The following is a 24760-nucleotide window of genomic DNA, read 5'->3' as shown; positions in this document are numbered from 1 at the left end:
TTCTCAGATAAGATCAAATTCAAGGAGTTCATCATCACCAAGCCCTTATTATATGAAATGTTAAAGGGACTTATCTAAGAAAAAGAAGATAAAAAAGATGAACAGTGAAAGGACAGCAAACTCACAGTTATTAACAACCACACCTAAAACGAAAGCAAATTAAGAGGATAGCTAGATCAGGAATGAACCATAGAAATGAAGATCACATTGAGGGTTAGCAACAAGGGAGTGGGATAAGGAGAAGGGGGGAGAAGGTACAGAGAATAAGTAGCACAGACAGTAGATAGAAAATAGATAGGGGGGAGGGTAAGAATAGTAGGGGAAATATAGAATCTAAAGAACTTGAGACATGTGTTCATGAACTAAAGGGGGGATGGTGGGGGAATGTACAGGGTGGAGGGGAATGAAGGGGGGAAATAGAGCAAATGTAATGGCATAATCAATTAAAAAAAGGGGGAAAAAAGAGTGAAAAAAAAAGAAAACAGGAAAGTCTGCCACAATTCTGCCATTGCTGTGAACTGAACATTACCAGTGGCCCAACGTGCAGGGTGAGGGGTGTCCAGCTCACAGCCTGTGGGCTGCATTCAGCCCAGTATGGCCGTGATTGCGGCTTAACACAAAACTATAAATGTACTTAAAACATTATGAGATTTTTTTGTGATTCCATGCCGCAATATATTTAATGAGTGGCCCAAGAAAACTCTTCTTCCAGTGTGACCAAGAGACGCCAAAAGGTTGGACACCCTTAAAGCATTTCCAAAAGCTAATCTAGAGATGGCAAAAACAGACTGGATGTTGGGACTGGATCTTAGGAAGCCATTTCAAGTCGAATGGGAATGTAGCTCAGCCCCCACATAGAAAAAAACAGTAAGGAGTGAGCAGCACACAGGATCTATGCCCAAGGAGAGGTTTTCCAGTGAGGAACCAGGCCTGCATTGTACCTAGGCTGCTATGAGACTTGCTTTTGCTAAAACTCCCTCACCCTGAATTGAGGCAGAAAGTGCTTCCTGTAACTTCCTAAGCTCTGGGCTAAACCTTCCACGTATGGAGTGTGATGGGTTAAACCACTTTTCCCCTTGGTCTACAATATCCTTTTCTTTGAAGTAATTAGCAACATTCTTTCCTTTGTTATCTGCAAAAGCTAATCCCTGCAGTGAACCTGTGTATAGTAAATGAGGACCATCCTCAGTATAATGTACCCAGAGAAGCAATAAAAGCTTGTCCAGGCAAGGGCCAGGGCCCTCTCTCTCTGAGAGCGGCCACGCTGTCCCTTTTTCTCCACAGGACTTCTATTGTCTGTGTGAATTTGTTCATAGAAGCCATATCACGTGGATCTTGACGGCCAGCATCCACATCACTAGATTGCCTGGGTTTGGCTTCTAAACCAACAAACTGTGTCTTCTTCAGAGGATAAATTTAATTCTGGACTTCAATTTCCCTCATGTAAAAAATCAGGTAATTGGATTAGATTAGTGTTTCAAACTTTCTGATACAACATAAAAATATGTTTACATCAATCACATGCACTCATAGATATTGCAAACAGGTTTCATGAAATAACACCTCACTTAGTATGATAAACCCTGATACTTTCTATGCTACTCCATAATCTTAGCAAATGTTGGTAATCACCTAATAAGTTAACGTCATATCCCACTAATGAGTCATAAATATTTTAATGTTTGAAAAACATTGAAGTAGATATTAAATGGGTTTCCATCTAATATTCAAGTAGAAAATACGTAAGGTACACCTCTCAGTTCCTTTTTATACTTTTTAAGTTCTGTCTTGGCAAGACTGTATTAATATATATGGAGTAGATGCTGATAGACTATAGAATCACCATTTAAATCAGTAAAGTTAACTAATCAGTTAAACTTATAACAAGAAAATTCCACATCAAGTTTCTTATGAACTTATGCAGAGTTTGGGAACACTGCATTACTGGATTAAATTTGCAAATTAAATGAGTCGAGTAATCTCTCAAAATTCAAATATTTCAAACTTTAGATCAGCAAACATTTAAAACCTAATCTTATGATCAGTTACCAAGAAAATCTTGAGTTTCTAGCCACAAGCTCTTTACTTATTACTTTTTGTTTCTATTTGCTCAGACACATCTGGACCACTGGAGAAACAGTGATGAGGGACTGAGTCAAAGTAATGAGCAGAAGCCCATCTCTTTCCTCCCAAACACATACTTAGAAGCTGACATCACATCCCTGTGGCCTGCACTACAGATGGAAAAGTAACTGGATTCAAGTCAGGAAATTTAACCTTTATCAGATCAAGACCGGCAAGACTCTGGCCAAGAAACTCACACCTGTTACAGAGGAACTAGAAATCAAGAACCCAAAATGGTCATTATGGCTCTGAAAATAACTCCTACTAGAGCAACAAAACAGGAGAGCCAATGACTGAGCTTCCATGAATGCTTTTCCACGATATTGTTTTATTCTGCAGAAAGTATAAAAAAATGACAACTGAAAAGAAAGTGTCCTAACACCTCTATTTCCAGGAGGGAACTCACTGGGGCACAGGCAGCCTGGAGGGTGCCCCCACCGCCTGGCTGTCACCAGCCCAACCCCCACAGCTGCCTCCAGAGACCGAGCCAGTTCTTCCCTGTGTAAAAGGCAAGCACCCAGTGACCAGCCTGGCTTAGCCAAGGGGTGGAAAGTGGACACTGCCTGGCCTGTGGTTTCAGCCCTGTCTGACCAAATGAAAGCCAAAGTAATGATCAGCACTCAGGGAGGCAGACTGGGGGTCTTTGCAGTCTGCCACCTAAGGGTCCTCTTCCCTTTTATCACTTGTCTTGTGTTCTTTTTCTGTATCAATTTCCCTTTCTGTCCAGCTTGCTTCTTTCCTTTTCATTGACTTACTTTTATTATACCTGCACCTTATCTTTTTGAAGAAAAATTATTTAATTAGAATTTAACATCCTCCCTGCCAGATTCTCTTGATTGTTCTTGGTTCTTCCTGCACTGGCTATTATTGCCTTACAAGCTCATGTGGTGTGAGCAGAGCCGCGTTAGTCACTGCGGAGATATGTCTCACTTTGCATATTGTTACAAAGATGTCCGTAACATTTTCAGGAGTCCCTGCCTGCTTTGTATGTTATCTAAGACATAGCTAGTTTATTCATGCAGCAAATTCAACTGCATGAATATAGTTGATTAAAGCTAGATCTCAAAGATCATCAAATCCAAACTCTTAATTTTACAGAGGAGAAAACTGTGGCCCAGAGAGTTCAAGTGACTTGTTCCAAATCATAATCTAATATTCAGTGTGATTCGGGCCAAATACATGAGGCAGAAAAAAACTATAAAAGTATGGAAAATTGTGTGTACACTATAACTTTTTGAAAAGTCAGTTTTGGTCATTGGATATTGAACACCTGAAAAAAGACTGTTGAATGTGTCGATCGTATAAAATAACCTGTTCAAATCACTGGGGGTTTAATTTCCCACGGATTTGAGCTGGATAATTAACTGTTTCCAAGAGAGGACCCCACGGGAGAGAGAGGCATATGATTCTCTCACACTTGGGATTCTGAAGAGATCTGAAGCCATGCTACCAAAACATAGCACTTGGATAACTGCAGAGAACAGCAGTTTTGCCTGCAATGAAAATGAGGAGCTATCCACACTGAGGAGAAATCAATGAGAAATTGGGTAGGGATTCTGAATGAGAAGGTTTTTTAAATTAATTCATTCATTCCTTAATTAGTTATTTACAGGAGTGAGGACTTTAAAGGACGAGCACCGGGAGCTCTCCACACACAGGACTAGGCGAGGGGAGCACATCCAGCACACGAGAAGCTCCCAGGCCTTTGTCAAGGGAGCAGCGGTGAGTTGCACCAATGCTTCCACAGGCGGCAATGCTCAGTCAGCACCTGTCTCCTACAGGTTTACCCTCTACAGTACTGTGGAGCATTCGGTCTCTCTTTAAAAATGATGCAAAAGGAAAACTCAGACTCTCTACAATGGTACCCATCCCAGGTGGAAACATAGCCCTAAAGAAACGTAACACTTTCATAAATCCTGTAGGCTTTGGGTTGGGGCTTCTCTGGTTTACATATTACCTCAAAAATCCTCCTTGCAAAGGATATTTGTTTCCTACGCTACATTTACAAAGAGCAAAACAATGATGAGAAATTAAATCATAGGAAAAATATAATAAAAGGTATAAATGCTGAAAAGGTTTAATTTTATGAAGTCAAATGTAGAAATATATATTTTGCCAAGAAAGCTTCCATTTCCTGCCATAGAATTCCATGCAATAAGCACTTATTCTTATCTACTGTTGTTCTATCTCTAATTTCTCAAAACACGTGTTTGGTTTCTTTGGTAGAAGAGAGAGGTTTTACTTTGGTAGAACTTTAAACTCATAGAAAAACTGTGCCCTGGCTGGTGTGGCTCAGTGGATTGAGCACCAGCCTGGGAACCAAAAGGTCACTGGTTCGACTTCTGCTCAGGGCACATGTCTGGGTCTCGGGCCAGGTCCCCAGGAGGGGGTGTGGGAGAGGCAGCCAATCAATGTTTCTTTAGTACACTGATGTTTCTCTCCCTCTCTTTCTCCCTCCCTTCTGCTCTTTCTAAAAGATAAATAAAACCTTTTTTAAAAAAAGATCATAGTCATATTTTTAAAGGAAAAATGGTAAGAAAGAGCTCCTGAATTCCTTTTACCCAGATTTACTACGTATTTGCATGTTGCCCCATTGCTTTCCCTGTCTCCCCCTCCCTTCTCTGACTTGCTCACTCTCTTCTTCTCTGAGCCACTTGAAAAGTATTGTGAAGACACTGCTTATCTTTACTCCTGAAGGCATCAGTGTACAGTTCCTAAGAGCAAAAACATTCTCTTACAAAACCACCTTTCAATGATCAAAATTAGAAAATTTAACACTGCTACAATACTCTTGTCTAATCATTATTCCCTTGTTTAATCGGGAAGACACTGAAGTCACTATACTTTGTTCTAAATATGGCCCTCGCTGCCTGCCAAAGGTTTGGGAACAAAGCATTCACGTAGTACTATTTTGTGATGTAGTGAAGGTAACCAAGCATACAGATGCCGTTTTGTTACCTGTGGATGCATTAGTTGCTTCATAGTTTATTAAAAAGCCTTCATAAGCAAGGTCAGAGTCAGCCACGAACACAATCTTCAGTGAGTTGGTACTGCTGCTAAGAGAGGGTGGGATCGACTTTCCACAGTATCTATTTGAAACCAAGAAAGAACATATGTTTAAATTTTTAGTATACTTGAAATGATAAACCAAAATTAAGATATGTAAAAAAGTAATAATAATAGCCCCTATTGCCCTTCAAAATTACAAATATATTTTAGGCACAAACATTTAAAAAGTTGTGAAGACCTTAGTCATGACTGCTTCCCTGAAACAGTTTTGCTTTTCATCCTCACATGAGGACATTTTTTTCATTGCTTTTAGAGAAAGAGAAATGGAGAGAGAGAAACATCAGTGCAAGAGAGAAGCATCAATTGGTTGCCGTCAGTATGTTCTCAGAACGAGGATATCAAACCCACAACCTAGGTATATGCCTTGACCAGGAATCAAACCTGCAGCCCTTTGGTTACAGGAGGATGCTCTAACCAACTGAGCCACACAGGGCAGGGATCCCTGAAACAGTTTTATATGTTTATTTAGCTACATGAGTTGTCATTTATAAGTTTAGTGAAATTAGAAATCACAAGCTATACTAGGTTGCCATATATAGTAAGTTATTGAACTTATTAACAGAAATGTACTGTATTTTTGGACCATAAGACTCACCTAGGTTTTAGAAGAGGAATGTAGAAAAAAAATTGAAGCAAAAAATGTGGTAAAATATTTAATAACATAAATAACATAATATTTCACCAATGTAAATGTAAGCAGAACTCAAAAGCAGCATTACAACTATTATTCCTCCCAAATTTGGGGTGGTGGGGAAGAGTGCATCTCATAGTCCAAAAAATACGGTAATAACTTTCACAACAAAGTGAAACCATTAGATCATAAACGCATGAAGCATAAACTCATGTCAGGTCTATCACTTTGAGTCATTATGGCTTTGAGCAGATCATTCAACCTCTGTGCTGTTTTCCCCTCATTAAACTGGGGATGATGATAGTACCTACTTTATAGGGTTGTTTTGAGAATTTTATGAATTAATATACTGTATATAAAAGACTTAGAAGACTGCCTAGAATAGTAAGCCCTGTACAGGTAGACTCTATTATCTTTAAACAGCTAGCCTATGCAAAGGTTAAGAGTTTGATTACTAAGCCATGTCACATTTTTGCTGAATAAGAGCAATCGTACACAGAAGAACTATCCCAGTAATGCTAACAGTACAGCTGTGATCACAGACACACCACAAGAACTTTTCTAGAGGAACACCTGTAAGGAGAAACAGCTAAAAAAGAGGAATCACAAATGGAAGTACACTTGGTAAAAGTAACCAAATGCAATGACAGGGGAAAAACAGAAACCAAAATATGACAAAATGTTGAATATGGGAAATGGGTTAATTAATTTCTGAAGGAGAAAAAGAAGTGTATAACAATACCATTGCAATGTTAAAATAAACTTGATATCCTGATCGAAATATAGATGAGTTCATTAGTATTTTATTTATGTATTGATTTTTAATTTTCACACTATTATGGATTCCCCTCTTTCCTTCCCCTTTGCCCTCCTCCAACCAGCCCCAGCCCTGCCCCTGGCCCTCTCCACGCTGTTGCAGTGTGCACGGCTATGCATACATGTTCTTTACCTACTCTCTTCCAGCCCCACTCCCACCCCTCCCCGCTGAGATCTGCCAGTCTGCTAATCAGTATTCTAAATGTCTCTGTATATGCCTGCCTATGTCTGCCAAATTGGGCAAGACTATTAGAGTACTTTATGCTATTCAACAAAACTGTATTTTTCACTGATTATGAATCAAGTACCATAAAAATGATTTGAAAAATCAAAGATAGAGATAAATAAGACAAAATGAAGAGAAAGAATAAAAGCTAGAGAAAAATAAAGCTTAAGAAAATAATAAAGGAAAAATGTTTAAAAATAGATTAAAAAATGAAATAGAAGAAAAAGAAATTAAAAATCAGGAGACTTTTATTTCCAACAAAGGTATTATAACAGGGGCTGGATGTAACCTTGTTCCTGGAACAATGGAAATATATAAAACAATGGCTTTTGAGACACTGAATAGTAGCAGTGAAGGTGAACATGTACTGGTATCTTTAAAAGCAAAATTGGACATGATCAAACTGTTTCTAAATAACTTAAGTGCATCCCTGCAAAAGGCTCAGGAATACATAAAGAAATACAATAATGTCTGTTGCACAAAAACACAAAATTGAAAATGTCTGGAATCCTATCAAACATTACCAGACATTGAAAGGAAAGAGGAAAATATAACCCGTCATGAGAAGAAAGACTGACCAAGCAAGCAAAACCTAGCAAGAAATGCCACAGATGACTGAATTAGCAGTCCAGGACATTAATGGTTGTAACACAGATTTCGGAAGCTAGAGGAAAAAATTGATGTGCAAAGTAGGAACACAGAAGATAGAAAAGATGGCCCAAATTAAACTTCTATAAATGGAAACTATGATGTGTAAGATGAGAAATGCATGGGGCAGGGTAAACAGCAGAACAGATAATGCAGAAGGACAGGTTAGGGCACTTGGTTGAACACCTGACAATAGAAACTTTCCAAAATGAAATACACAGAGAACAAAGACTCAAAATCAAATAAACAGAGTATTCATGAATTGTGGGATAACATCAAGTGGCCTAAGATGCAAGTAATCAGAGTCCCCACAGGAAAGGGGATACAGAATTTCAAGTATGTCAAGAACTAATGGCCAAAAATATTTTAAATTTGATAAAATGATAAGCCCTCAGATCCATGAAGCTCAACAAAAACATTATGCTGACTAGAAAAAGCCAGAAAAAAAAAACAGTATTTTACAGTATGATTCCAATTCCAGAATATGCAATCTAACTTACAGTGGTAGAAAGCAGGTGAGGGGTTTCCTGAGGATGGGAATAAGGAGAGGAAGTGAGAAATGACCTTGGGCAGGAAGAAGGGTTAGGGGATAATGGATGTGATTTTAGTGATGGGTTCGTGGGTACACACAGATGTCAAAACTTAATTATGAAAGGCCAAGGTGACAGAGTACTGATGTAGAAATGGTCATTGAGAAGCATGTTAACACACCTGGTTTATATAACACCACATGGTGAATTTTAACACCCTTCACTGAAGCAAGGAAAGTTTTGTGTGAAAACAAAACAAAACAAAATAATCTTACCTCCCAAGAGATGTTCCAGAACCAGTGTCATAAACTTCTAGATAGTCATTTGTGCAATTGTAATGAAACTCCAGATGAAATCTCCTGAATATCAAACTTATCAGGTAGCCTGGTTGGGCTAATATATACCAGGTACAGTTGATACCATGAGGGTAGATATTTGGATGACCAGGACTTTGAATAATTCCTGTTGGCTCTGTAAGAATTTTTCCACATTCTATTGAAATAAAAATAATAATTGTCAGAACAAGCTACCTGGTATTCAAATAAAATGATTTGTTCATAACCTCTTAAAAGCTCAAAAAGAAAAACTTTCCTGATACATTGCTTCAGAAACTTGGTTTTTCTCTTATTAATAGACATCAATTAACTACCAATATATACTGATTAAGAAATACATAGTTTGCCTTTGAGTACACGCTCAACATTTATAGTATAGATGACTATACACATACAGTACAGATAAAAATTTTATAATAATTTATTTACATTATTTACTTACTCTGATATAAGCATGAGAGACAAAGTAGAAGAAAGAGACAATCGCTTACCCAAATCTGCAGAACTGAACCTTGCACTGAAACCATGGTTTTCAGAAGAAGAACTTTTCACAAACATGACATAAAGAAAATTGTATGTAGATGTTATTAATGAAGGTATGTCTGTGCCACAATATTTTTTATTTTCAGTAGAACCCCAAATGGAACTGCTACCAATCTAAGGTGAAAAAAAGATATATTCAAATTCATTGTTAGATACTTATTTTGAAAAACTGCTTTAAGGATAATGATTTCTGCAATGTTTTTATTAATATAGTAAAAGTCAATTTCAGAATATTTTTGTCATCCCAAAAGAAATCCCATGCCCATTAGTCATTCCCCATCCCCTTGGAACCTCTGCCCCAGGCAGCCATTCATTTACATTCTATCCTCGATACATTGTCTCTTCTCCATTTCAGATAAATGGCATCATACAAAGTGTGGCCTTTTGTGACTAGTTTCTTTCACTTGGCAAAATGTGTTCCAAGTTATGTGCCATTACTTCATTCCTTTTGAATGTCATATAACACTCCGATTCATGGGTAACACACACTTCATTAATTCCTTTATTAGTTGATACACACCTACATTGTCATACTATTTTGCTATTGTGAATAATGATTGTAGTCACTCAGGAACAAATTTTTGTGCAGACACATTTTTTAGTTCCCTTGGGTATATGAGAGGTCTTCCCAGAAAGTATCCAGCCATGTAATATAAAAAATAGAAACATTTACTAAAGAAGATACAAGGTACAAGAAGCATTGTACATAGATAATGATGCCTCTGTCGCCTTCAAAGTAGGCACCTTGGGACCTTACACAGTTTTCCCAGCATCGGTTCTGCTGTTCAAAACACTCTGCAAAATTCTTGGAATCACCCATCAGCTGCCCTGCCATATTTTCCTGAATCTCAATGGTCTAAATCTCTTCCCTTTCGAAGGTGATTTTAGTTTGGGAAAAAGCCAGAAGTCACAGTGCACCAAATCTGGGCTATTGGAGGGCTGAGTCACCTGGGTAATTGCAAGTCTTCTAGAACATGGATCACTCCCAGTAGGTTTTCAACCATCTTTGAAGAGTGTGTGCCACACTTTTATTTGAGCTGCTCTAATTTCACCATCCTCAAAAGCTTCCTGAATCATTTGAAAAGTCTCCACAGAGGAATGTTTCAAGCTTAATGCAAAATTTGATGCAGATTCATTGCTCTACTAGCTCAATCATTTTGAATGCAATGTCCACACTGTACACATGCTCACCCAATGGCCTCTACCACCCCCACTGACTAGTACAGTGAAGTCATCATTGTTCGCACATGTGCATTCCAGTCCACTCTCCTTGATGGCCCAGTTACATCAATGTCATGCAAACTAGTCTCATTATATTAACAATGGTGGACTTTTTCTGGCCAGACCTCATATACTTATGAAATTGCTGGATCAAATGATAACTTTATGTTCAACCTTTTTGAGAAACTGTCAACTCTTTTCCAAAGCAACTGTACCATTTTAAATGCTCACCAGCAGCACACAAATGTAAAAGGATTCCAATTTCTTAGTCCTTGTAAACAAGTCAAAGTACAAAGAGGTGGTGCTTCACACCCCATAGGTTTGACTTGTATGTCCCTGATTAGTTCTGCTGAGCATATTTCATGTACTTATTGGCTATTTGTATATCTTCTTTCAAGAAATATATTCCTATTCTTTCTGCATTTTTAAAATTAGGTTTTTAAATTTTTTGATAAAGCACGATTTTTCTATTTTTTCTTTTGTTGTATTTTTGTGTGCCATATCTAAGAAGGCTTTGTCTAAGCCAGTCACAGATACTTACTACTGTTTTCTTCTAGGACTTCATGGTTTTAGCTCCCATATTTAGTTCTATGATTCGTCTTGAGTTAATCTTTGTAAATGGGGTAAGAAAGGGGTCCAGTTTTATAATTTTGCATGTAAATATCGAGCGCCATTTGTTCAAAAAAACTATTTTTTTCTCATTGAAATGTCTTTGCACTCTTTTGAAAAATCCATTGACCACAAAGGTATGGATTTATTTCTGGTCACTTATGTCCCATTGTTTTGTATTTTTATCTTTACTCAGATAACACACTTCCTGAGTACCACAGCTTTGATTTATGTGGTGAAGTCAGTATGTGTGAGTCCTCCACCTTTGTTCTGCTTTTTCAAGAATGCGTTGGTCATTCTAGTTCCCTTGTACAATATCTCCACGTGGATTTAATAGTCACCTTGTCAATTTTTGCGAAAGGGCCAACTGGGATTTTGATAAGGATTGAATTGAAGCTTTCGATAAGTTTGGGAGGTACTGTCATCTTAACAACATTAAATCTTCTGATCCATGAACATGAGACACTTCTGCATTCATTTAGGTCTTCACTATCCTTCAACAATGGTTTGTAGTTTTGGAACACAAGTATTACATGTCTTTTAAAAGATGTATTTTTCAATCTTCCTCCTTTTTATGCTACTATAAATGGAATTATTTCTTTGATTTTATTTCCCAATTGTTCATTGCTAGTATACAGAAAAAGAAATTACTTTGACACTGTGATCTTGTATCCTGCAACTGACTGAACCTGCTTATTAGTTCTAACAGTTTGTGTGTGCATATACCCCTCAGGATTTTCTTATGTACAAGATCATGTTATCTGTGAATAGAGATACTGTAAACCCTTCCTTTTCATTCTGGGTGCATTTTATGTGCTTTCCTTGCTTAACTTCCTAGCTAGAATTTCAAGTATAATGTTGGATAGAAGTTGTAAGAAAAGACAACTTTGTCTTTTTGCTGACCACAGGGGCAAGGCACTTAGTGTTTCATCATTAAATATGATATTCGATTGGTATTTTTTAATAAATACCCTTTATCAGATTAAGGAAGTATCCTTCTATTCTTAATTTGTTGAGTGTTTTTTTATCATGAAAAGATTTTGGACTTTGTCAAGTGCTTTTTCAGCTTCTATTGAGGTAATCATGTGGCTTTTTCCTTTATTTCATTTTACATTAATTGACTTTTGGATGTATACCAATCTTGTATTCCTGAGATAAATCCTACTTGGCCATGGTATACAAGAGTATATTTCTTTTTATATACCACTGGATTCAGTTAGCTAGTATTTTTTTTGAGGATTTTTACATGTATATTCATAAGAAATAGTGATGTGTACAAACTAGTTTTGTTTCATGTAACTGATTTGAAGACAACATACATAACTTTAATATTTTAATAATATCCAACCAAACATACATATTCAAAGGTGGTCTACACTTACCTCAATATAATCTGTATCACAATGGTCAGAACTTCCAATCTGAAAGCCAGTGAAGTTGAGAAGAACTACTTGGCTTTGGGGTTGGTAGACAGTCCACCTGCAGATCCTTTCTCCTGGATACACGTTAGGATAGAAGGGCGAGCGGATGAGCCCGTCTCCAGTTACTTCACCTCCACAAGCTGCAAACACGAAAATGAGAGCGGTATTTGTCAGGAAAATGGCCCTTGCCCTTAATTTTATTACAAATTCTGATTATGTGCAAGGATATAATGAAATGTGACATGACTATTAGAATTTTTTTGTTGCCACTTGAGAATGTAAAATGACAAAAGTATTTCAAGAAATTAAAATTGTTGTAATCATGGAAATTATACATTAAAAAATTACAGCATAATTTTTCTTACCCACTTGATAAATGGCTCTGAAACCAGCTCTTACAACAGAAGCATCGATTATAAACCTGATCCAGATACTATTACTGATGGATTTAATGTGAGAGAGGGTTCCATTGCTGCAGACTTTTCCAAGTAAGGTATCATGATCTCGAACCTAAATAAAAAAAAATAAAATAGAGCTGTAATTCTAATCATAAAAATATTGCCTTGGCAGGGTGGTATTCTTTGGAGAGGGGCAAATGACAGATTTAAAATCAGTTATAATCTAAGTTGGGTTGCATATTTATATTATATTTAAAAGTAGTCAGTGGGTCATTTTTAGAGCAATAGAATAACACTACATATTGATAACAAAATCTTATGCCAAAAAGATCCAAAAGCATTAGATTCAAAAGCAAAAATGTTTTCCTTATAATTTATACAATATCAAGAAGAAAAATAAATGTATAATTTGGGCTATTAGAAAATAACAAAAATAGGGACTTCCGCCAAGATGGAGGCATAGGTGGAAACGCTGTGCCTTCTCTCACAACCAAGTTTAGAGACAACTAAATATTAGCAACAGAAAACACAGCCACAACACAGAAAATTGAACTTTTCGGAAGTCTGATGACAACAAATTCTTCAGCCTGACCGGTAAGAGGGGCGAAACCAGCAGCTGTCAGAGTGGGGTAGCACAGAAAAACTCGGTCAGATGGACTCGGGGGCGCAGAACCCAGGCGCAGGGTTGGACCTAGTAAGCGACTCAGCAAGCGACCGACCATGGGGAAACAGCGAGGGAGCAGGGCTGTGGGTTGAATGTGGTTGCGCTTTCCTGCACAGATAGACAAGCAAGGGAGAGGGCCGTGAGACTACAGGACTGAGCAGGCCCCATGGCCAGCAGCGGCACAGGGCGCTGCCATTTCCCTGCTCTGACCCCGCCTCCACATACAGCGTCATAACCCAGTGACCTGAGTGGCCCCGCCCTGGTGAACCACCTAAGGCTCTGCTCCTCACCCAGTGGTGCAAAACAGCAGAGGAGGTCGCCATTTCCCCGCTCTGACCACGCCTCCACATATAGCGTCACAACCCAGCGACCTGAGAGTCCAAGGCTCCGCTACTCATACTTAAGGGGTGAAAACAGACCAAAAATGGCTCAAGAAGATCTCAAAGCCCCAGAGCCTACAAATCTAAGCAATGAAGAAATAGCAAAACTCTCAGACGCACAGTTTAAAACACTGGTGATCAGGTTGCTCACAGAACTGGCTGATTATAGCCACAAATTAGACAAACATATGAAGGCAAAACTAATTGAAATGAATGGAATTGCACAGGAAACCGATAGCGATGAAAAGGAAACTGGGACTCAGATCAGTGGATTAAACCAGAAGAAAGCAAATAATGGCCAAACAGAAAAGAGTGAAGAAGCAAGAATTCAAAAAAATGAGGAGAGTCTTAGGAACCTCCAGGACATCTTTAAATGCTCCAATATCCGAATTATAGGGGTACTAGAAGGGGGAAAGGAACAGCCACCAGTGGAAAACTTATTTGAACAAATAATAAAGGAGAATTTCCCCAATCTGGCAAAGGAAATAGACTTCCAGGAAATCCAGGAAGCTCAGAGAGTCCCAAAGAAGTTGGACCCAAGAAGGAACACACCAAGGCACATCATCATTACATTAGCAAAGATTAAAATGAAGGAGAGAATCCTAGAAGCAGCAAGAGCTAAGGGGACAGTCACCTACAAAGGAGTCCCCATCAGACTGTCAGCGGATTTCTCAAAAGAGACCTTACAGGCAAGAAGGGGCTGGAAAGAGGTATTCCAAGTCATGAAATCCAAAGACCTACAACCAAGATTGCTCTATCCAGCAAAACTTTCATTTAGAATTGGAGGGCAGATAAAGTGCTTCTCAGATAAGATCAAATTCAAGGAGTTCATCATCACCAAGCCCTTATTATATGAAATGTTAAAGGGACTTATCTAAGAAAAAGAAGTTAAAAAAACATGAACAGTGAAAAGACAGCAAACTCACAGTTATTAACAACCACACCTAAAACAAAAGCAAACTAAGAGGACAGCTAGATCAGGAGCAGAAACATAGAAATGAAGATCTCAAGGAGGGTTAGCAACAGGGGAGTGGGAGGAGGAGAAGGGGAGAGAAGGTACAGAAAATAAGTAGCATAGACAGTAGATAGAAAATAGATGGGGGGCAAGAATAGCATGGGAAATATAGAATCTAAAGAACTTGAGACACATGGTCATAAACTAAAGGGGGGGGGGTAATGGTGGGGACGGGGGGGTAGGGTGGAGGGGAATGAAGGGGGGAATAGAACAACTGTAATGGCATAATCAATAAAAAAAGAAATTTAAAAAATATATATCATAAAAAATAAAAAAATAAAATAAAATAAAATAAAAAGAAAATAACAAAAATATGAGAAGACAGCATATCAAAATATGCAAATTGTAGCCACATCTGTAATCAAAAGAAGTCATAGGCTAAACTGTTTTTGTTATTGAAAGAAAAACAACAGTACATGGAAAAAGGGAGAGAGAATCTAAAGAACCAACTTAATTAGAAAAAAGTATTAAAATGTGAAATAATTGAGTAAAAATAAAATTAAAGTCTAATAATAAAATAAAAAAGAATTCATGAATATATTCAAGAACTGTTTTTCAAAGAAGGTTAGAACGTGAGAATATAAACACATATATTTGGTAATACAGATAAAAGAAAGTAAAGAAAAAAGAAGCATGAGACACAAAATTAAAAATGACAAAGATGATATGAATGCAGATACTGAGAAATTTGTCTAATATGATAATTCTATGTATAATTCTATGTTAATATTGTTGAATGCTTGAAAGAGTTATTTCCAGAAAAATATAAATTACTAAAATTATCTCAAGGAGAAGAAAACTAAAATTTGAATAGACAAGAAGGCATAGGTAAAATTGAAAACATTATCACAGAATATGCTTTCCTTGGTAAGTTAAACTTTTAAGGAGCAGATAATTCCCATATATAACTCGTTCTAAGGTACCCTCAAACATGGAATGATTCCTGACTAATTTTTCTTAGAATCCTTTTACCAAGTCCTGAAATAAATACAAATAGAAACTATGTACCTATCTCACTTATTAACAGAAACAAGAACCCTAATCCCAGCTGTAGAAAAACAAGTTCACACCATTGTTAGGCTTATATACCAAATCAAATATGAAAATAAATGTAATGTAATGATTGCCTGAAATGACAAATTACAAATTCAGCTCAACAATAGGTTTGATAAGATAAACCAAATATCTCCGCAGATGTCAAAAAGTTTGTTAGCATCTTATTTATTACAAAGCAAACTTAGAAAGTTAGGATCAAAAGAAAATGTTGTTCATATAATAAAGACCACTTGTTCTAATCAATAGTAAATATCTTACAGCACAGTGGCCGTGACCACTACCTATGAGCCACGTGGACCTGGGCTCCATGCCCATCTCCGTCACAGAACTCCTCACTTAATATCCTGGAACGAGGTCGTGAGTCTAAGCCTAGCTCAAGGAGTTGTCGAAGCAAACAGACAAGACAATAGTGTGAACCCCCTAGCCAAATGCTTACTAATAGAAAATGTGGACTATTGTTAGTCCTAACACAAGAGCTTCCTCACCAAAATTTGAAATTATTCCATGGATATACAACCTACTCCTCACAGAGAATTATTTTGGAAGATCTAGTCATCTAAATATTAACTCATTCCCTTGATGAGCGCTGTCAAGGCATCAATAACTGCCGACCCCTTTTGCTGGGGAGAGCACTGTGAAAGGGTCACTATTTTCAAGGAACTTACGACAAGCAAGCCCACTTTTATTTGCTCTAAACCATGACCACCATGTTTGAAAAAGTGCGGGGTGTTCTATTATTGTTCTACAGTGGTTCTCAATAGGAATCATAATTAGGGATTTTGGAAATCTGTGAAGGCATTTTTTGTTTTTGTTTTAATTATTAACACAACAGTGGTGGGGTACTACTGGCATTTTCTGGCTGGGGACCAAAAATACAAAATACCCTGAAATGTGGGAGACAGTCACATACAACAAGGTCTCGCCTATGTCCTGTGTGACGTTCATATAAGCGACAGTTCTACTACCAAGTATAGAATCTAGTTCTCTCTTACTTGGTGAACACAAAATATATTTGTCCAATTATAATACACACTGAATTTTCCAGAATTCCAACTCAAGTGTAAATCAAGAGAAGTTCTTTGTCGTTATTGTTGTTGTTCTGGAAATCTGCCAAGAGCTAGTCACCATTTCAGAAAGTTTGTCACCGACCTCCCTGGCCACGTCAGCCCGGTTTGTGGCCTGGCACTCACAGTGACTCAGGGAACAGTTTACTGCTTTCGCTTTGTTAGGGGCATCCTGCCCAGGCTTTTAACGTAGTAAAATAAATACAAAGTTTTTAATTTATTTATCCTAAACTTTATCCTTATAACTTCACATTTTTATAGAAATGTGCATATTGAGGTTATATCATCTATGGGTTTCATTTCACAACAGTGAAAGGGCGATATAAAAAGATCTTAAAGTATAAAGAACCCTCCACTCAACCAAGAACTCTGAATTCATACAAGGGATTATGGGATACTTCCAGGCAGAAAAACCTTTAAAAAGATTTAAAGGATTATCCAGGCCAAGGGGAACAGGCAGTAGAGGGAAGATTTTTAATGTATGATACTCCAAGCTGCCAGGGATATAGTAGCACAGTTACTCTTATCTGTAACTGGTGGAAGTATAAATTTCTGGAAAATAATTGGACAGTGTGTGCCAAGAGTCTTCAAAATGTTCTTAGTTTTGGACCCTCTAACACACTCCCATAAGGAAATCATTTGAGATACAGGCAGATACACAAAGATCCACATCAAAGTAGGTTCTATAGCAACATGAAATAAAATATTCCAAATGTCTAATAATAGAAGGGTGATTAAATCAATTATGGCACAGCCATATGATAGCCTCACAGAGACATGAAAAGTCACATGCCTCTCCACTGACTCACACCACACCAGCTCCCTTCTGTGAGCTGTGACACAAATTCGTTGCACACTGTTGTCAAGGTATGCTAAATATCTCTCTAACCACCCAGCAAAGCTCTGAAAGAAGCAAATCTCAGCATCTGCGTAAGCACCTCAATGCAAAACTGTATAAACAGGTATTTAGAATACTTGCTGATTCACTAATTTTAAGGCAGGGTAGGATGCAGATAGTTTTTAGAAGCCAGAAAGCATGAAACACAGAGTAAGATATCTTCCTGCTTTCTAATTCTCCAGAGTTCCATTGGCTTCTGCTAAGAGCGTAGTCTCTTTTCTATTTTGCCCATTAGTAGATGACAAGGAAGAAGAAAAACAGCCAACATCATCAGAATCAGCTCAAGTGGGCCATTCCCCTGGGCCTCACTAATGAAATTCAAGGGCACTAGCAAGGAGAATGGCAGCTGCAGTCCAAATGTTTGCAGAGGAACTTACAGTTCTCGAGGGCTCTAAACCTACAGGCACAATTGATTTTGGCTGCGGTTTCTCTCTGTGTGAAAATGAAACCTCATTAATTCTGAAAGCCAGTATTCTCTCTGGATCCCAGACATAGCAATACCTTAACCACAACCTCTTTGAAAGAGACATTCAAATAAAATTCATTAAATGTTCTAAAGTGACCCCAAATACTTTTGTAGCACACATCTTGCATTCAATATTCTAGGACTTAAGAATTTGCAATCCCCCTTCCCCCTACCCCTTATCCTCCCCAAAAACCTTCTTCCCTTTGTGCCTGTGCACTGGAATAGACTGTATTATTTCCCTATGCTCACGGCCATGTGACTTACAGTGTCTCCCCATGGAAAATAAAGACTTAGCCTGCCCACTGATTTGGCCACAGGGCTTGCTTTATTCACAGAATATGAGCAGCAGTGATGGACAGTTTCCAAGTAGAAGCTTTGGGAGTCAGTTCGTTATTCAATGATCTCTTACTGACCCTGCTCACAGGACCAAGAGCCTGGGTTCTGGGGTCCAATGGGGCAGAGAACAGATCAAAGGAGCTGCTACTGACCCCCAACCAAGGCTAACATGAACAAAGAGTGAATGGACATTGTTTTAAGACGCAGAAATTTTTGTTACTGTTCTTGATTTGTTATATTGTTATTGAGCACTTGTTATTGGAGTATCATCTAGAGAAAGATGAGTCATTTGAACATGTTTTAAAATAACAGAGCCTTTCTTAAGAAGTCAGGTGCCAGAGTCACTTGTAGTATCACATCAAATCCATTCTTTATAGTGGATCTCACATGCAAAGAAATGACAAGGACCAATTCAATGTTCTGGTGTTCTGCCGACCAGATGCAGATTTCCCACTGATCATCACCTTATTCATCTAGTAAACACTGATTGTTTCAGGCCCAGAGACCCAATTTATAACCTGTGACCCATGACTTTGAGCCTGTAGCAAGAACTAAAATTAACTGGGCCAGAAAAGCACAACTTATCTATAATTTTAAAAGTGAAATCTAGAGCCCAGTCAGTGTGGGAAGCTTTAACATCTGCAATGGATCAAGTTCCAAAGTCACCAACGCATGAGTTAATTTGCTCTTATCTGCTATGTACCCAAATTTGTTTTTACAGAGTAATTTCAAAAATCTATTTTAGTATTAAATTTTAATTTAAAGCAAGCCAAATGTGCTGTCACCTGGGCTTGACCCAACCAAGGGTTGAAAACAGAACCCTGCCATACGGTAGTGTTTAACCTGTGGCTTCTCATGAAGTGAGCTTTGGGTTGAAATGAAATACCCTTATGTAAAATAAGGATGACCCTGGAGACTAGCCTTGGGTTAATGTGGGTGCACAGGCAAGGGAATGTGACACCACTCAAAACAAGAGAATGAATGGTGAGGGATAAGAGATGACTAAAATTTATTTTCTTAGGTTGTTATACTTCAGTATTTATTATTATTTCCCATGATTTCATAGTTAAAATTTTAAAGCTTCTTTTGCCTCATGAGACAGTACCCCCTCTAACATCTCTATCAATAAACTTATCCTTTATCTGATGTTTTAAAAATCTGCTTATCTATATCCAGAAATACTTGTCTAGTTTTGCATAGAAGTTTGATCCTACATGATTTCAAACTTTGGTGTATCACCTTCTCCTCCCTGTCGTCATCGTCATCATCATCATCATCATCATCATCATCATTTTTCATAGTTATTTCCTGGTATGTGAAGCAATGCACTAAGAACATTCTAATTGTTCCCTTTTCATTTAGCAAAGCTAAATTCTCTATCCACAGTTACAAAGCTATAAAAGATCAAACTCCTACCAAACTCTTGTCTGTTTCCTCCTCTCCTTTGTGATTCCAGTCACACTAATCTATTTTCAATTCTTGGATTTTATCAAGTTTTTCCTCAGTTAAGTCTCCAAGCCTGCGTTGGCACCTCTAGCCTGGATTCCTCCTTCTCTTGGTTCTTTGCAATGCTAACTACTCTAATACTTCACAGTTCCAGGCCTCAAATGCCACATCCTGAGGGAAGCTACCTCTGGCCATTCAACTAAAGTCAATAGCCCCGTTATTCTCTCATAGTACTGCTTCTTTCCTTCATATTTTTCCCTACTCAAAATTATGTATCTGTGTGCTTACATGCTTTAATACCTATCTATTTTACATACCCATCTAGCACAGTTCTTGGTGTCTAAGTTGTTTGGTAAAAACATAAAGAATGAACAAATGAATGAATGACCTCTTTTAATGCTTCTAAGAAGAGTGATACTGTTCCTACTACAGGTGAGGAAACTGAGGCTTTCTGATGTTAAATATCGTCCCTTTAGTAAAATGGAGTTGAATTTCTTTATCATGTTTCCATGTAATACTATTTTCATTAATATAAAAGCTCTCTTAGACAAAAACAGATGATAGAATGGGTGCTCTGTTCTTGTTACACTCACATCACACCACCCAAGGGCAATGTGTGCTTTTAGCAGTAGAAAATTTAGTTGAAAGAAATATATTAAATTCAATGATTAATACATAAATATGTGCTTCTTGTTAAAAGGAAAAAGATATGGACCTGAGCAATACCACATTTATTATCTTTTGTAGTTAAATTTAATTCTCAAATTATTATGGAGCTCCCTTACTGAGCAAAAAAGTAAGTCTTTCAAAACCACACATTTTAAGGATACATTCATATGGGAACAGCTATCTGGACCACATCTAGATCTGGGGTTCTAGAAGTACATCCAGTCACACCAAAACAAAATTCACATCTCTCTGGAATCCCCTCTTTGTTCTTCACTCCTCCAAAAGTTTTCACTGTATTCACTCTGTCACAAACAGAGTTAGTAAATGGCAGTCAACTCCCCTCCAAACCACCAATGTATCTGAAATACCATTATTCTTTTTTTTTTTTCTTTGCTTAAACATTTCACTTTTCGGGTATACCTTTTAAAAATAAAACCACCATTTTGGGGAACAATGTATTGAGTCACAATAATGTCATTTGTATTAGGTATCACCTTCTTTCATGCCCACTGTCTAAAGGATACAAATAAAAATCGATGTACTTTGTATAAAGTGGGCTTAGTTCACAAATTATCCCAACAGATAGACATGATTCAATGGTAAGAACTATGACTTAAGTCAATATATGTCTATCTAGAATCCCAGGGAGATACATCTAAATCCTACTGTGACAATAATGAGAGTTTGAACTTTGTGACCTCAGTTTCCAGATCAGATGACCACTGAGGCTCCTGATGGTGCTAAAATCCTACAAATCAATTGGCTGTATGCCCTTCGGATGGATGGTCAAGGACATGGAAAAGTCCACCCAATTATTCACATGACTATACATGACCTGTCCTTCTAACAATAGAACTCTTTTATTTTTTTCATCAAAAACCATCGAGGGAAGCTTGGTCAGGACTAGGTGTGTGTGCACATCAGAGTAAGATACGTCAGTGCCCCCCAGGAAAGGGTGTCGTCAGCTGTCTCTCAACTGGCAAGTCCAAGGCAAGAGTTTGAATTTGGCTTGGGAAAATGTTGCATTTCATAATGTTTTTCATTCTTTAAGCTTCTTTTATCATTCATTTCTTTGATTTATCCTCAGGAAGGCTGGAGGAACAGGTAGGGCATCTTATGAAAGTAGGATCTGCAGCATCCAGATAAAGAATTGTCCAAGGCCATACAGTCATCAAATGACTGAACTTAAGTAAGAAATTAACTCTAATCCCTTCCTGGCTACAAAACATTCTGCCAAAATGTTTTACCCAAGTTTTATCTTTCATGATTTTTTTCTGATAAGTTTTCTGAACAATTATGAGTTCATGTAACTCCTTAGTGAAATTCAATTAAAGTGTACTGCACAGTCAGAGAGGGTATATCATTTCAGATGCTTTGATGACTCCTGTGAGCCATTAGAATCATCATAAAGAACCTAATGGAAAGGTACTCAGATTTCCCTGAAAATTAGTTACATTTTTGCTGGTCTGAGAAAACCATTGTTCTTGGTGCCATGGTATAGTCCTGTGACCAGGGGGCCAATTATAAAATTGGGAATCCACACGAGGTCCCTCCACAAGGAAGGCAAGCCACCTTTTTCAGTCACAGCCACACTATTGCGTTTCTGTCCTTACTGGAGAACAGCACTCCTGGAACTATGAAGTCCAACTCCTGGTTCCCTCACTCCCCAGACATGTAACCACGGGCAAGTAACAACTTCTCTAAGCCTCCGTTTCCTGTTAGGAAAACAGGAATGACGGTTGCTGCAAAGATTCGGTGAATTAATTCATGGAAAGCATATACCATTCCCAACAGGCAGTAAGATACCAGTAATTGCTATCTACTTAATCTACTACAGTATTTTAAAGTCTTAAATAGCACCTGCTGCATAAGTACTCTTTAAGTGCAAGCTACTTTTACTGCTAAGTGAAAAAAAAAGTTGGAAATTTAATTTTTATTTACATAAAAATATCTAAAATTGCTCCTCAGCATAAAACTTCAGTACACTTTATAAGAGACTTTAGAAAACATAAATTGAATGAATATACACATTCACCTCACTATCTGAGACAAAAATCTCAATATAAAAAAATATTGCTGTTGTGCTTTAGCCAATGTACCCCATTCTTCTGCTAAGTCCAGACTGTGTGCTACTAAAACACTGCTTCCTTTCTCATGTGAAGGAGAAAGTGCAAGGGGTTAGGTTTTTCCTAGTAACATGAATTGGTTTAACCTACATGAGCAAACAAAATCGTCACAGCCTCTCTGAGTTTATACAAAATGGTTGCATCCAGCAAAAAGTGTTTTGTTTCTCTTGCTCAGCACCTCAATTTGTGGCTTGATCAATAATTAAGCAAAAGAAATACTAAGCCAGATAAAGAGAAACTGCCTTTTGTTTCAGATATTTTTGTTATAATTATTACACACTCAAATCAGAATTAAAGGTTTTCAGAGGAGAGGAAGCAGAATGAATGAAGAAAAAAGTCTAAATTTTAAAACAAGAGTTTTTCGGTGCTTTAACTTAACTCTGTGCCACTGACTAACTAGCTCACCCAGACAAATGTTTTTACTTCTCTGTGTTGAGTTTTCTCATAAATAAAATTGTCCTGGAGGATCCTGAAATCTGTATCCCATTAGTAAACCCTATTGTTCTTACTTATTCGAAGTCACCTTAGTTATCAGAGCTCAATTTAATTGCTTATGATTTAGCATTTTTATGAGTTTCTTGTGTCAGCTTTCATTTTTGTCCTTTGGTATTCCATCACCAATCTCCTCTTTCACCATCCATAGATCTCTTTTTGGCAAAGTCTCCCATCCTCTCTAGAACTGTTGTTCACAGACTCCCACCTGACTCAGAATTACCTGGAGGGTCTGTTAAAAGATAGATGGCCAGCCCGCCCCCAAGGCACTGACTCAGTCTGTCTAAAATAGGGTAGAGAATGGCTTTTCTAACACCCAGATCATCCCAGCTACCATTTGAAAACCAGTGCTCTTTAGAACATTTTTATGTTCTCCAAAAATACCATCTAAGAGCCACCCAATACGTAGTTAACAGTTACCTCGATGTAACTCTGAGAGCAGCCACTCTGGCCTTCCAGCTCTACATGGGTGAAGTTGATCTGTATTTGTTCTCCCAGGGGCTGGTTTATGATATAGACGCAATGTTGGTGGTGAGTAAAAGGTCCAGACAAATCAAGAGAGAGAAGACCCTCTGGGTCTGTGTAGTTCCCTCCACAAGGCGGATCCGCTGAAGAGAATGGAAAAGGAGAAGGTCATGTGGATGGACATTCCTCTGGCTCCCAGGTATTGGATACAATTTTGAAAAACTTATACACAAACACACATGATGGTATATGCACTTTATTCACCCTATACGGGTTTACATATTTATACACCATATCTGATTATAAGATTTTCAGTTTGACGTGTGTTTGTGGGATGGCCATGTTGTACCTAAAGAAATGGATGTAGAGATGTGTAATCTAAATTCCAATCTAACATCCTCTTCTACAAATTGCTTTTTAAATATATTTATAATCTCCTTCATTCCAAAAAGATCTGAGTCTGCTTTTAATACACATGTAACAACATAAAATGTACAACTAGACAAATGAATCAGATTAAAAGAATAATGGATAGAGAATAGCAAGATGCAGTCCGGGGAAAGTTGATACACACAGAAAACAGGTGTGGACTGCAGAAATTACAGGTCATTTGCTGACTCAGCCTTAAGCAAAAGTAAACAGAGAAAGGGGACCAGTAAAAAGATGTCCCTGTTTATTTCCTGGTGCTGAGACTTAAATGATGTTTTTCCTGTGAATTCTCATCAAGGCACCGTGAGGTACACTAGGAACAAAATCTTCTATAGCCCTACAATAAAAATCGTAGAGCATTTCATTGGATTCTTTTTGTTTGGGATGTTGGTTTATTTTAAGGTATCAATGCAAATTAAAGGCATGCTAGCTATAAAATCTGACATATTTCAAAACAGACTATATTTCTCTCATGAACAACATCTCTCTCAACAAAACACTAAACAACAGCTAGGAAACTGATGTGTGAATCATTTAATTTTAAGTGCCTCACGTATACTTACCATAAAATGGACCCCATAATTTAGGAACAGAGGGATGTTACAGCATTGAAAATGGAATATTGGGAAGACAAAGGAAAACAACTTCTGGAACTATGACAAAAATATTTATGAACACATGTT

The 24760-nt window shown here is 37.7% G+C and overlaps 1 protein-coding gene across 1 annotated transcript in view; it reads right to left on the bottom strand.

Moving 5' to 3' along the window:
- CUBN (cubilin) overlaps window positions 1-24760 on the bottom strand; it is a 263178-nt gene that overhangs the window by 208141 nt on the left and 30277 nt on the right. The window contains exons 17-22 of the mRNA XM_053665793.1: window positions 23604-23791; window positions 12539-12683; window positions 12135-12313; window positions 8871-9036; window positions 8320-8536; window positions 5083-5213 (exon numbers count right to left, since the gene is read on the bottom strand). Of these exons, the coding sequence (XP_053521768.1) occupies window positions 5083-5213; window positions 8320-8536; window positions 8871-9036; window positions 12135-12313; window positions 12539-12683; window positions 23604-23791 (1026 nt within the window). The remainder of the gene's footprint in view (window positions 1-5082; window positions 5214-8319; window positions 8537-8870; window positions 9037-12134; window positions 12314-12538; window positions 12684-23603; window positions 23792-24760) is intronic.

This window comes from Artibeus jamaicensis, unplaced genomic scaffold (genome assembly GCF_021234435.1).
Source record: "Artibeus jamaicensis isolate MK-2021 breed Jamaican fruit bat unplaced genomic scaffold, CSHL_Jam_final contig_426, whole genome shotgun sequence".
NCBI lineage: Eukaryota > Metazoa > Chordata > Mammalia > Chiroptera > Phyllostomidae > Artibeus > Artibeus jamaicensis.
This window is presented reverse-complemented; position numbering and strand designations above follow the sequence as displayed.